A 15,532-nucleotide genomic window follows, 5' to 3' on the forward strand; every position below is an offset into this window, starting at 1 on the left:
ATTATAACCATGTCCATGAAATAAAGTTATATATGTTAGGAGTTACCCACGATAAGCATCCCATATGTGTGTTTCATATTATGATTTTTTTTTTTTTTTTTTTTTTTTGGCTAGTTGCTTTACGTCGCACCGACACAGATAGGTCTTATGGCGACGATGTGACAGGAAAAGCCTAGGAACGGGAAGGAAGCGGCCTTGGCCTTAATTAAGGTACAACCCCAGCATTTGTCTGGTGTGAAAATGGGAAACCATCTTCAGGGCTGCCGACAGTAGGGTTCAAACCCACTATCTCCCGGATGCGAGCTTACAGCTGCGCGCTCCTAACCGCATGGCCAACTCGCCTGGTCATATTATGATAGTATACAGAGTATACAGTTTCATTTTCTGAGATTATGACATATGATTGCAGGAGACAAATAAAGTACGGTTAGGCTAATGGATGCAACATTAGCATATCATTCAAAGGTGGTCATGATAAGTAATCATGTTGCGAAAACAATTTAGCGCTCAAGAATAATTTCACCGGGCGAGTTGGCCGTGCGTGTAGAGGCGCGCGGCTGTGAGCTTGCATCCGGGAGATAGTAGGTTCGAATCCCACTATCGGCAGCCCTGAAAATGGTTTTCCGTGGTTTCCCATTTTCACACCAGGCAAATGCTGGGGCTGTACCTTAATTAAGGCCACGGCCGCTTCCTTCCAACTCCTAGGCCTTTCCTATCCCATCGTCGCCATAAGACCTATCTGTGTCGGTGCGACGTAAAGCCCCTAGCAAAAAAAAAAAAAAAAGAATAATTTCAAATTTAGGAGACTGGTAGATGGATTGTAAATAAGATTGTTTCAAAGAAAGTCAGCATGTTTGTGGACATTATTTAAAGGAAGTAAGTTCAGTCACCAGAATAGAATGACATAATGTTAGGTTAGCTCATACCAAGCAAGTGATGATCATAATTGGAAAACAAAAATGTACCCTAGTTGTAAATAGAACCATTCCCATGTGATTTATTTGATTTTAAGACTTATGAAATGAGGCGTTATTCTAATTTTCTCCTTCCTAAGCATTTTATTAGTTTTAACAAACCGTACAGTTAGCATTGACCGTATGTATTAAAATCATTTATAGGTAGGAGGTGTAGAATAGTTTATAGGTGTAAGTAAAATGCGATTTTTATCTCTTCACGTTCTTAAACCTGGTGCGTAGGGTGGAGACGTCCATCTGAGGTATGATAGGCCATAATTTTTAGGAACACCGCATCAGTCTTCAGACTCCACGTTAAACGAAGATATTTACCTTAACTACACCCTGAGATCATCTGAGCTGTTGAAGAATTTTAATACACCTCTACTGGACGCAGTACGGTGTAAGACAGACAGACAGACAGACAGACAGACAGACAGACAGACAGACATTACGGAAAATTAAAAAGTGCATTTCGTTGTTACTGGGGACGCGACTGATACAGGAATACCATTCTTTTTAAATTCTGAGCAATGTACAGACAAAACTCTTATTTTATATACAGATAAAGTGTGTGTGTGTGTGTGTGTGTGTGTGTGTGTGTGTGTGTGTGTGTGTGTGTGTGTGTGTGTGTGTGTGTGTGTGTGTGTGTGTGTGCGTGCGAGCTGATCTCAACAACCACCGAAAGGATTATGATACGGCTTTCACCGCCGTGTGAAACATTGATAGAGGAAGGTTTCAGTGAATGAAATATTAATCTGCAACGAAAAGGAGCCACGCAGTGGCGATTTTACTTAAAATAAAAAGTAAATAAAAATAATAATAATGTTATTTGCTTTACGTCCCACTAACTACTTTTTAAGGTCTTCGGAGACGTCGAGGTGCCGGAATTTAGTCCCGCAGGAGTTCTTTTACGTGCCAGTAAATCTACCGACACGGGGCTGTCGTATCTGAGCACCTTCAAATACCACCGGACTGAGCCAGGATCGAACCTGCCAAGTTGGGGTTAGAAGGCCAGCGCCTTAACCGTCTGAGCCACCCAGCCCGGCAGTAAATAGAAAAGAAACTCTTTTTCCCTTTACAAAAATCCAACTATCATAGATGAGTCCCGATCTGCCCTCCATATCTTACATCACGACCTGTACGGTTTCAATGATTACACTGCTGTCACACATTTTATCACGGTACATAAGACACTAACAGCCACCGGAACGCTTTCTTGCCTTTCACTGCCTAAACTGTGAGGTATGTGCGAAGGACTATATGATGATGATATTTAGAAACTGGCCCCGTGCACATAGACGCGCAGGACGCTTCTACGGATCAACTCCAAAGACCTGCACTAGGCCTCTTCGGAAGCCACACGACAATATTTTATTTATTACTTGCGTAAAGAGAGTCTGCAGTGACTTATTTTGAGACTTTTAGATAAGCATTTCTTGTTACAAAAATTCTTAGTGTTACCATACTCTCCTTTCATCTTGTGTAACTTTCTGTCAACAGTAGGTTTTTCTAAACCATTTTCTTGAATTATTTCTCCCAGCTACTTCACTTTTGGAGCGTTTTTTTAATGTCCACAGAGATACTCAAACCTGTTTTGTTGGCTATTTTATTGATTTCTGTTGTTGCATCTGTCGGGCCTTCATCATTAGTGTTAATGAAAGAAGACTGGCCAGTTGTACTACTGCTTAAAACAATCACCACCACCAATGCTCACGAAATCTCTAGCTTTCTAAAAGAAGACCTAGACATTTTCAGCCATTTGTGTCATGCACTGATGATGATGATGATGCTTGTTGTTTAAAGGGGCCTAACATCGAGGTCATCGGCCCCTAATGGTACGAAATGAAATGACAACGTAAAAGTTCAAAATCATCCACTGACCAAAATAAAAAATGTCATGAAGAATGAATGGATGGACATGAATTTAAAACAATCAGTGGATTCGACTCAAAAACCTATCATAAATAATAGTATTACTAACCAAAGGACCACTTCTAAAGCACAATCCTGAATCGGGGATGCTTGATGTCGAAAGGGGCCCAAAATCCTGATCAAAGGCCCCTCAGAATGGTACTTATCGCTAGTAAAGTAGAACCATGGTATTTGTCAGTTGGGGTACTAATCAAAAGGAGCGAAGACTCACGGTGTTCCACACAAGATGGTACTACTCACAAGTATTGTACGTCGTACAGGTAACGCAGACCTATGATGTTTCTCACACAATGGCGCCACTCATAGCCAACGCAAACCGATGAGGTTCCTCACCTACGTGTAGTAATCACGGGCACCGGTATTCCCGTGGTGTTCCTCACATAGTGGATACTAATCGCAGGCTACGCAGACCCACAGTGTCGCTCATATAGTGGTACTAATCTCAGGCAACGCCCAGACCCGTGGTGTTGTTCACATGGGCACGACTCACGGGTACTGGAAACCCACAGTCCACACCCACTGCTGCTACTAAGCACAAACCTATTTCGTACCTAATATAGTGTTACGACTCGCAAATAAAGGCGACCCATGGTGTTCCCCGCATGATGGTACCAATCAAAAGTAGTTTCATGCTTCTAAGACAATCATCCCTTGGTCGCCTCTCACAACAGGCAGGGGATACCGTGGGTGTATTTTCCTTCTGCGTCCCCCACCCACAGGGGTTAGAGAGAGAAAGAAGAAAAGAAGGGAACCGTCACTTCGAAAAGTGAAGTAACGGACGAAGAAAGGCAAGGGCCACGAAGGGCGTGAAAATTAAAGACTCCCTAGGCCTCGAATGCTCTAATACCGTCGGGGTCGGAAAAGAACAAGAGATGACCAAGGGAGGTTGGACATAATAGACGAAAGTGAGGAGCATGGCATAAGTGGAAGCAATGCCAAGACTCAGCTAGGGTCCCCTGGTCGCCAATTCACACTCCCAAGTTGAGAGCCCCGTGGGCCCTTTTTAGTCGCCTCTTACGACAGGCAGCGGATACAGCGGGTGTATTCTACACGTGCGTCCCCCACCCGCAAGGGGTGTGTCATATACTGTACAAAGTGCTTGTATGTAGCACAGAAGAAATGTATGTAATTCTCCTCCCGTGAGAAAGAAGTTGGCTGTAAGATAGAGCCGAATTTAGGTACAATGCTAAAATATGGCAGTCAACCTTTTCCTAGAAAATAATTCGTAAGAGGTGTCCAAATTTGTACACTCGTTATACCAACCCCCTTTTTTATATCTTGCTTTGCTTTTTCATTCTCTCTACGCTGTGTTTGTCGCGGAGTTTGTGATTGTGAAACGGAAACGATCCAAAACATATTCAGTCTTATTCACTGATCCTTGAAAGCTATGTATCATGTTTAAATTGCAATGGCATTGTTGGTATAATTACTAGTTCTTACTCCAACTGCTGGCAGAATAAATTATATGAATTATAGAGGACCTGTCATGAGCTGTCAAGTCAGAGTAAATATAGTTCCTGTAGACATGATATAGGCTTTTGCGCTTATGCCGTGTCAAGAAAATTAGGTGAAATTCTTCACGTTTCGCAGAGAACGCTAGCGCTGTACCGCGTCCGGGGAGCCATCTGGTGACGAATGAACGTAGGCTACCATTTCCACTTCTATTGGGTAACGTCTAAATTCAAACTTCACTGTTTTAGAAGCCTTTCTCGTGAACAGTCGAGATTTTCTTCTGATGACGCAGAGCTAAGTTCTCTGCGAAACGTAAAGAATTTCACCTTATTTTATTGGCACGGCATAAGCCCAAAACCCTATATCATGTCTATAAGTACTGGCCGTGCAAGCATCAGTGGCAAATATAGTTCCTACTTATAGTGATGATTGAACAATAAAGCACACGTCGAATTTGATACTGCAAAACAGTCTTGTTTAACACAAGCAGTTTCATACTATAACAATGTAAAATTGCACATGCAGTTCCGTGCTTTGATTTTACTCTGGCGGTGACAGTTAACCAAACGCGCCTTCCATCGCAAGGTGATCAAGAACAAAATTCTGCTTGTGATAAATCTGTTGAAAAGCAAAGGTCAACGCAAATTAAAAAATTAAAATAAAGGGCGCCCCCCTGAAACTGTCAACCTAAGGATCAGATAGAAATGGGCACATGTTGTACTCACCCTTGTGTTGTTGCGTTCCGCCTTGAGTTCCGCGATCTCCTCGTCTCGTTCCAGCAAGTGTTCGCGTGCTTGGTTCAGCTCCTTGGTGAGAGTCGCGAACTCCTGCAACAATCAACAGATGGCTCGTAAATATCACACACATAACTAACCCATCACACGAGCTCCAACCTTTCTTGACAGGGACAGGACAGGTAGAAGGAGAGCACCACAAGAAGAGGGATCAATCAAAAGTCATGTCCAAGTTGTTTACAACCACTCACACTGTACAAATTAGTACAGGCTTAAATGTTGCCAACAAGGACGCCTACCAAACAGTACACAGCAAAACTGCCTATGACAGCTGATTTTATGAACATTGTTAACAGCATTATGAGCTGTCTGGTTGCAGGTTTAAAGAGATAATTCCATGCATTTCGTTGGATATTTTGTAACAATGGTCTATACGCCGTAGTTAAAATATGTGAAATTCCTATTTTTATCTGAGGTGCAATATAAAAATAACATGCTTTTAATATTTTTGTCGAGGGCCGGTTAAAAATGTTACACGGACAAAATGTACCGCGGGGGCCGTAGGTTGGAAATCCTTAAGTTAGACTATAGCAATGATTTCGAAATATTCTGGATTGGTGTACAAGGAAATCATTATGATAAGAAGCACATCTATACTAATATTATAAAGAGGAAAAATTTGTTTGTTTGTAACGAATAGGCTCAAAAACTACTGAACCGATTTTAAACATTTCTTCACCCATAGAAAGATACATTGAGGGGGGGAGGGTGAGATATAGAAATAATTAAAAACAGTTTCGAATTCATAGATTTCAGGGTCTCTGAGATGAATATCTACAATAAATCACAGAAACATAACATGTTACAGACATGAAAATTGATAATTGGAATCCCAATTAAAAATGAAAGAACAGAAATATTCATTTTCAGACAATCCACTTTAGGGGGTGTGTGAAAAGAAGTGAGGAAGGAGTTGAATTACTTATATGATGATACATACATCTCAAAAATATAGATGTTACAGACTTGAAAATTGGTACTTGCAATTTCCTTTAAAAATGGACACACTCTTTTTGGAAAATCCACTTAAGGGGGTGAAAAGAAAAAAAAAGCGGGTGAATGTTTAAAATGAGTATCTTCTTCTTCTATCGCTTTACCCACACCTGTGGGTTTGCGTGTGCAAAGTGTGTCGCACATGTGGATTTGACCCTGTTTAGGGCTGGATGCCCTTCCCGACGGCAACCGTATGCGTAGAGATGTAATCTATACTTCTATACTAATATATAAAGAGGTAAAATGTGTATATTTGTTTGTAACGGATAGACTCAAAAACTACTGAACCGATTTTAAAAATTACTTCACCTATAGAAAACTACATTGCCAGTGACTAACATAGGCTGTATTTTATTTTCAATACAATTCGACGGGGGGGGGGTAACGGGGGAGATATAAAAACATTAAAATAATAGGCTAATATAGGCGAAATCGAATTTGCTGTACAAGGACGAGACAAAGCTCATTTTAAGCCCCTTGACGCAAAGAACAAAACTCGGTAAACCCTTCGGGCCCGAAAACCAAAATTGATACACATATGACTTACTATCTGGAAAAAATTAACTGCTGTGCAAGACGCTCATAGCACTCCTTTGGGCGGGGATGGAAAGGAAGTGAAATATAAAAATAATAGCCCCGGAGATCTCCGTACTACAGCGACCAGCGGTTGCCGACGGGCCTCCGTTTTTACGTACCGGCTTAGGTTTCAGCATTTTGCGGAGTCTGTTACCTATAGTTTAAACTATTTTCTATAAAATCATGGAGTAGTAGGATGACTGATGTTGTTAGTGCCGATATTTTTGTCCACTTTTACGATCATCGTAACCATGAAAACAACCTATATACTTTACCCAATTGTCAACATTTATACTCCGATTCATTATATGATGTGCGACATGAGTGACAAGCCCAGAGAGTTACAATTCTCGATGTTTATAGTCGTTTTTTTATGCATCGCGTATTTCCTTGATAATTTGTAATAATAGTTACGAAATGTCGGATCAAACAAATATATTCAATAATATTTATATTTGTGGTACTGTCTAGCTGAAGTATACTTTCACTAAACCTGCAGATTTGTGAAGGGAGCAGGTATATCTAGGTGGGATTGAAAGAAAAACATGGTAGCAAAAGATCTTAGAGGTCGACGCTAATTAAGAACTAATATTTAGATGCCCCATGAAGAAAAAAAGAAGATACTTACACTATAATTCCAAACATGACAAATAATTTGTACGTATTTAATAAATACACCAGTGATATAAATATCTAATGAAGTCAGTCACACCGATAGTATGAGTAACTAAAGCCAGTTTCTGATGACCCGTACGAAGAACGGGTCCTTCTGCTAGTATGGAATATTTTTAAACTCTCTAAACTCAGATATAAATTATTCTCGAAATGAGGTACCAGGAGCCTACCAACTTTAACTTATCCAACGAACAATATGCGGGCATAAAATGTGTTCAAGATCGAAGTTGAAAATCCCCATCGCCTGAAATCGACTGCCATAATTTGCCACCTTATTCGTAATATAGAGCGTAAATAAATAAATAAATAAATAAATAAATAAATAAATAAATAAATAAATAAATAAATAAATAAATAAATAAATAAATAAATAATAATAATAATCAATAATAACAGCCAGCGGAGTGGTCGCGGCTCTGAATCCCAACTCTGCATTCGAGTGGCGAGTAGGCTCGAACTCATGACAATGGTTTCTGTGGTGTTTTTCAGTTCACTTCCAGGCAAATGCCGGGACACGTTCTATCCTTACCACGTCCCTACCCAATTTCAATTACCATCATACACTTAATCTGAACTGAGGATGGCGCGAGGAAGTGCATCTAGCCGTAAAACATGGCAAATAATTTCATCTCACTACATCCCTGATACCTTCCTCTGTGGCAGGGGCGTTAGCGTAACACCCAAAGCACTCTCTGTCTGTCTTAAAGGCGATTAAAAGGTGTCCCAGGTGCTCTTAACTTGGAAGTGTAGATTGGCGACCACGTAACCCTTAGCTGAGTGCTGGTATTACTTCCACTCCTCACTTCCACCTACCCTATCCAACTTTTCTTGGTCAACGGTGTTACGTGGAGGCCTAGCGTGCCTATCATCTTAACGCCCTTCATAGCCCTTTTCTTTTTTTGGCCAATACTTTAAAACAGTAATCACAAACCTATAGTTTTACGTCGAAACTGAATCATAGAGACAAGATGATCTATCCTAAAAGCTGACTTGCACTGACCAGAATTCGAACCACGAACAGCTCTCACGAGACGCTGGGAACTGATGTGGCAATGAACACCTTTTTTACGTCGCACCGACACAGAAACGAAAATGGGACAGGAAAGGGCTCGGAGTGAAAAGAAAGCGGCCGTGGCCTTAAATAACGTACAGCAAGGTGTGAAACGGGGAAACCACTGAAAACCATCTTCAGGGCAGCGGGTCCGAATCCAATATCTCCTGAATGCAAGCTGACCAAAACCCCGCAGCCCCTTGCTCGGTGAACGCATCATGCAATTACTCACCCTTTATTGTACTTTTTTCATCTTCCATTACGTGTATTTGAAATGCACGCCCCCACTAAGTACGCTGTGTAATGCATCAGCAATCGATTTCGTTGGCTTTACTGCGAACAAAGCAAGTCCAAGATCCGCACGCACTATCACACTCAACCAGCAGAAGAGTGGAACTGTGTGGTTGAATGTACTGACACAGAAGAAGAGTAAACTTCAATTTCTAAATTGTCAGTAAATTTGTTTCCATTTTACAACTTACACAATTAATTATTGACAGAAGCTTTATTTTTAGACGAAATCTTGCCACATACAAAGATGTGCATTAATACTGTCTCTGCAGAGTGTTGTTCCTTGAGTCATCAGTCCATAGACTGGTTTGCTGCAGCTCTCTATGCCACCCTATCCTGTGCTAACCTTTTCATTTCTACGTAACTACCGCATCCTACATCTGCTCTAATCTGCTTGTCATATTCATACCTTGGTCTACCCCTACCATTCTTACCACCTACACTTCCTTCAAAAACCAACTGAACAAGTCCTGGGTGTCTTAAGATGTGTCCTATCATTCTATCCCTTCTTCTCGTCAAATTTAGCCAAATCGATCTCCTCTCGCTAATTCGATTCAGTATCTCTTCATTTGTGATTCGATCTATCCACCTCAACTTCAGCATTCTTCTGTAACACCACATTTCAAGCTTCTATTCTCTTTCTTTCTGAGCCAGTTATCGTCCATGCTTCACTTCCATACAATGCCACGCTCCACACGAAAGTCTTCAAAAACATCCTTTTAATTCCTATATCAATGTTTGAATTGAGCAAATTTCTTTTCTTAAGAAAGCTCTTCCTTGCTTGTATTAGCCTGCTTTTTATGTCCTCCTTATTTCTGCCATCGTTAGTTATTTTACTACCCAATTAACAATATTCAACTATTTCCTTTAAGACTTCATTTCCTAATCTAATATTTCCTACATCACCTGCCTTCGTTCGACTGCACTCCATTACGTTTGTTTTGGACTTATTTATTTTCATCTTGTACTCCTTACCCAAGACTTCGTCCATACCATTCAGCAGCTTCTCGAGATCTTCTGTAGTCTCAGATAACACTATCATCGGCAAATCTCAAGGTTTTGATTTTCTCTCCTTGGACTGTGATTCCCTTTCCAAATTTCCCTTTGATTTCCTTTACTGCCTGTTATATGTAAACATTGAGAAGGAGGGGGGGGGGGGGGGACTGCAGCCTTGCCTCACTCCTTTCTGGATTGCTGCTTCTTTTTCAAAGCCCTCGATTCTTATTACTGCAGACTGGTTTTATACAGATTGTAGATACTTCTTCATTCTCGGTATATGAACCTAATCAACTTCATAATCTTAAATAGCTTGGTCCAATCAACATTATCGAATGCCACGTACGTGGGCTTGTCTTTCTTGATTCGATTCTCTAAGATTAGACGTAAAGTCAGGATTGCTTCACGTGTTCCTACATTTCATCTGAAACCAAATTGATCTTCTCCGACCTCAGCTTCAACTTGTTTTTCCATTCTTCTGTAAACAATACGTGTTAAAATGTTGCAGGCATGAGATATTAAACTAATGGTGCGATAGTTTTTCACATCTGTCAGCACCGGCTTTCTTGGGAATAGGTATAACATTCTGCCGAAAATCGGATGGGACTTGTCCTGTCTCATACACCTTACACAGTACACGGAATAACCCTGCAATGCTGGTTTCTCCTAAGGGAGTCAGTAATTCAGAGGGAATGTCATCAATTCCAGGTGTCTTGTTCCTATTTAGGTCGCTCACAGCTCTGTAAAACTCTGACCTCAAAATTGGGTCTCTCATTACATCAGAATCAACAGCCTCTTCTTGTTCCAGAACCAAATTCTCTACATCTTCACCTTGATACAACTGTTGGAAGTTTTCCTGCCATCTTACTCCTTTGTCTTCTTTCCCTAGAAGTGGCTTTTCATCTGAGCTCTTAATATTCATACACATAGATTTCTTTCTCCAAAGGTTTCTTTGATTTTCCTGTATGCAGCATCTACCTTTCCTAGGACCATAGAACTTTCGACATCCTTGCACTTTTCCTTCAGCCATTCTTCCTTAGCTACCTTGCACTTTCTATCCACTTCATTCTTTAATCGTCTATATTCTTTTCTGCCCTCTTCATTTCTAGCATTCTTATATTTTCGTTGTTCATCAATCAAGTCTAGTATCTGCTGAGTTATCCACTGATTCTTAGTTGATCTTTTCTTCCTTCCTAACATTTCTTCAGTAGCCCTGCGGACTTCATTTTTCATGACTATCCACTCTTCCTCTATTCTGTTTCCTTCAGCCTTTTCATTTAGACCTTGTGCAACATGTTCCTTGAAACGATCCCTCACACTCTTTTCTTTCAACTTGTCTAGATCCCATCTATTTGCATTCTTTCCTTTCTTCAATTTCTTCAGATAGCATTTCATGACCAACAAGTTGTCGTCAGAGTCCACGTCTGCTCCTGGGAAAGTTTTGCAATCCAACACCTGGTTTCTGAATCTCTGCCTAATCATGATGAAGTCTCTTTGATACCTCCCAGTGTCTCCAGGTCTCGTCCACGTATACAGCCGTCGTTTGTGGTGTTTGAACCAAGTATTGGCAAGGACTAAATTATGATCAGTGCAGAATTCAACCAGCCGACTTCCTCTATCGTTCTTTTGACCCAATCCAAATTCTCCTACTGTATTACCTTCTCTTTCTTGGCCTATCACTACATTCCAGTACCCCATCACAATTAGATCCTCGTCACGTTTTACATATTGTATTAAATCTTCTATCTCTTCATATGTTCTTTCGATTTCTTCATCATCCGCTGAACTAGTAGGCATATAGACCTGCACTATTTTGGTGGGCATTGGTTTGGTGCCTATCTTGACAATAATCCTTTCACTATGCTGGTCGTAGTAGCTTACCCGCTGCCCTATTTTCTTATTTATTATTAAACCAACTCCTGCATTTCCTCTGTTTGATTTTATGTTGATAATTCGGTAATCGCCTGACCAAAAATCCTGTTCTTCCTGCCAACGTACTTCACTTATACCAACTACATCTAACTTTAGTCTAGTCATCTCCCTTTTCAGATTCTCTAATCTACCACGATGATTCAAACTTCTAACATTCCACGCTCCGACTCGCAGAATGTCAGTATCCATCTTCCTGATGGTCGCCCCCTCTCGTGTAGTCCCCACCCGGAGATCCGATTGGGGGACTAGTTTACCTCCGGAATATTTTACCCGGGAGGAAGCCATCATCAGTACATCATTCATACAGAGAGAACTGCATGTCCTCGGGAGGTAGTTACGGCTGTAGTTTCCCATTGCTTTCAGCCTTGTAGCAGTATCAACACAGCTAAGCCATGTTGAGTATTATTACAAGGCCGTATCCGTCAATCATCTAGACTGCCGCCCTTGCAACTACCGAAAGGCTGCTACCCCCTTTCGATGAACCATTCGTTAGTCTGGTCTCTCAACAGATACCCATCCGATGTGGTTGCACCTGCGGCTCGGCTATCTGCATCATTGGGCACGTAAGCCTCCCCACCGCGGCAAGGACACATGGTTCGCTGGGGAGGCTCTGTAGAGTATTTCTTAAGTATTCACTCCCAGATAAAAGTAGTAAATGATTCTTTAAATGCATAATAATTTTGTTCACATTGACAGGTCCATGTGATATTTTGGTTTGTCGCTTGGAGCACAATAATGTTATTCCTGTCTGCAACTTTGACAGGCAAACACGAAGTCTAAAATTAGTTACCTATAATGTCACAATGGAAATCAGCACCCTCTGACTTGAATCAAAGACATGCACTGTTGCCAACTGAGGCAAGTACTGAACGAGCTTAAGCTAGAGTTTGAATCGGTCGTGATATAATGACCAAATCCCTTCTGTGGCACCAGATGGTAGGAAGTTCGCATAATAGGGAACATGCATGATCCGGGGTTTTAATTAAAAATATGCTAATCTGATTCAAAATTTCATGCAGAATTCAAAAATGTGATCAGAATGTACAAATAATAACTCCAAACATGATAAAAATCTACGAAAGTGTCACGTCACGCAAGTACGCGATCTCATTGGTCTGACGTCATCGTACAGGTTGACGGAATTAGCAGACGAAATAACACATAGTGCGCTGTGAGAAGCAGGATACACTTCGCGTATTTCTACTTTACGTTAGTGTCTAGTATGATTAAATTCGAGGTCTATACATCGGATAATAATCTGAGTGGTATATTTTAGACTTAAAATGAATCCTGCGCAGACAGTGAGGCAGAAAACTTATAAATGGTGTAGAGTTCCGATGTGCAATAGCACATCGCATACCATACCAAACAAATTGTTTATACATGTTCCAAAGACGCTAAAACTAGGAAGAAATGGATTTTGGCGAGCCGGAAAAATGCTGGTGATATATCGGAAAAGTCTACAGTTTATCTTTTTGAAGATTTTAACGTAAGATGAATTTGTTTGAATTTTCAAATCATTTTTCCATGTCAGCTGTTCTAGTGGTAAAACTTTAAATTTTAATGTATGATGCTTTATTTAAATGCTTCAATTACATCTTGGAATATGAAAGTAATCAACAGTGCATTAAATAATGCTGATTATTAAAGTATTCTCCAAACCTAACCTATGTTTTGGGTGATCCATGTCAAGATAATAAATCAAAGGGGTTATGAACCATTTTGACAGCTCTAATTCTACCAATATATCTTGGCATGGGACAGTTATGTATGTCTTTATTGAAGAGCTTAATTGGTAAATAAATTTAGGCTATATCTAAATACTCTATAATGTAACAAAGAATAGGGGTGTACATCATGAAAGGAAACAACGTGAATTTAACAAATGTATAACACTACACAAAACCAATGCTTGTTTGTTGGGGTCTTATAAGTTAACAATGCTCAATTATAATAATTATCATAATATTAATGAAATAAATAACATAATTGCACACAGGTGAAAATAGTGATGTAGGTGTTTAAAATATTATCCAACTTAGCCTAAGTTTTAGGTTATACAAGCCAAGTCAATAAACCGAAGGGTACAAATACCGCGCGAGAGGCCGTGCGGTTAGGAGCGCGCAGCTGTGAGCTCGCATCCGGGGGATAGAAGGTTTTGAACCCCACTGCTGGCAGCCCTGAAGATGGTTTTCCGTGGTTTCCCATTTTCACACCAGGCAAATGCTGAGGCTGTACCTAAGGCCACGGCCGCTTTGTTCCCATTCCTAGGCCTTCACTGTCCCATCGTCGCCATAAGACCTATATGTGACGGTGTGACGTAAAGCAAACAGCAAAAACAAAAAAAAAAAAAGTAAAAGTCACAGCACCCAAAGACATTCCTGTATTGAGCGACTAAAATGTCACCAGGACACTTTTCTTTCCTGATATGCTCAGCTTGTTAAAAGCCAAATGTAATTAATGTTATTGGCTTCACGCCCCGCTAACTACTTCTACGATTTTCGGAGACGCCGATGTGTAGGAATTTAGTCCTGCTGGAGTTCTTTTACGTGCCAGTAAATCTACCGACACGAGGCTGACGTATTTGAGCACCTTCAACTACCACCGGACTGAACCAGGATCGAACCTGCCAAGTCTGAACCACTCAGCTCAACTTGTGAAAACTAGATGAAGTCATATTTATCTTTATCATGTTTAACTTTTTCCCTCCACAAAGATATTTAATTCTCTTTCATGGGCCCCGGAAGTGGGTAGGCCAGTTGCCCCAACCATAAATATATATTATTTCAGAAATGATAGGTTATAGACCTACAGTACTATGATCTTTCTTTCTTTCCTTCTTTCTTTCTTAATCAGTTTATCCTTCAGGGTTGGTTTTCTCTCTGACTCAGCGAGGGATTTCACCTCTACCACTTCAAGGGCAGTGTCCTGGAACGTGAGACTTTGAGTATGGTGATGAAACTGGTGAGGAGGGCCATTACCTCGCCCAGGCGGCCTCACCTGTTATGCTCAACAGGGGCCTTGTTGGAGGATGGGAGGATCGGAAGGGATAGACAAGGAAGAGGGAAGGAAACGGCCGTGGCCTTAGGTGCCTGGAGGAGAAGTAGGAAAATACGAAAAACCACTTCGAGGATGGCTGAGGTGGGATTCGAAACCCTTCTACTCAGTTGACCTCCCGAGGCTGAGTAGACCCCGTTCCAGCCCTCGTACTATTTGTTTTCAACTTTCATGGCAGAGCCGGGAATCGAAACCGGGCTTCCGGAAGTGGCACACATTAACCACTACACCACAGAAGCGGACTAGTACTATAATGCTACCTATATGTTTATGTTAGTGCTGAAATCCGATTTCTTACTTTACTAATGCTGAAAGCCCGAAAATGTAATGTTATTCTTTAATAGGGGAATCAGTCTAGAAGGAAATGTTGAAAGTGATGTGATTTCTATCCAGGTTCGTTGTTATCCTAATACTATGGGTTACAGTACATTGCACATATATAAAAGACGCCACTTACAAACTTGTTTGTTATCCGCTAATTTCTGCGGCCACAAAAGTCACATTTTTCAAGAATGATGACATCTACACATGGTAGATTGTCTGACTGTGCTGTTTTGAACCTTTCTTCTGTCATTTCGAAGTTATTCGCGATCACGAATAATAAACAATCGGCTTTTAGCAACGGCTGGCTGATGCACAACGGCTGGTAGAGCTCCATGCGGTACTGGATCGTGACGTCACAGCGCGCCGCTTACGTCAGAGGCCGTTTCACTCGCCTTGCGGAAAGGCACTATTAAATATTTTTTTAATGGTAGAAAACAAGGCAACATACCACAATGTAATACGTTTACGTACTATTTCATTGGTGTACTTTTCAAAAAAAATAT

The 15,532-nt window shown here is 40.9% G+C and overlaps 1 protein-coding gene across 1 annotated transcript in view; it reads right to left on the reverse strand.

The window, feature by feature from the left end:
* Liprin-alpha (PTPRF interacting protein alpha) overlaps nucleotides 1-5,421 on the reverse strand; it is a 256,453-nt gene extending 251,032 nt beyond the window's left edge. The window contains exons 1-2 of the mRNA XM_068226883.1: nucleotides 5,374-5,421; nucleotides 5,066-5,167 (exon numbers count right to left, since the gene is read on the reverse strand). Coding sequence (XP_068082984.1) covers nucleotides 5,066-5,167; nucleotides 5,374-5,421 — 150 coding nt within the window. The remainder of the gene's footprint in view (nucleotides 1-5,065; nucleotides 5,168-5,373) is intronic.
* Between the last annotated feature and the right edge of the window lie 10,111 nt (nucleotides 5,422-15,532).

The sequence above is a fragment of the Anabrus simplex genome, chromosome 3 (assembly GCF_040414725.1).
Source record: "Anabrus simplex isolate iqAnaSimp1 chromosome 3, ASM4041472v1, whole genome shotgun sequence".
Classification (NCBI taxonomy): Eukaryota; Metazoa; Arthropoda; class Insecta; order Orthoptera; family Tettigoniidae; genus Anabrus; species Anabrus simplex.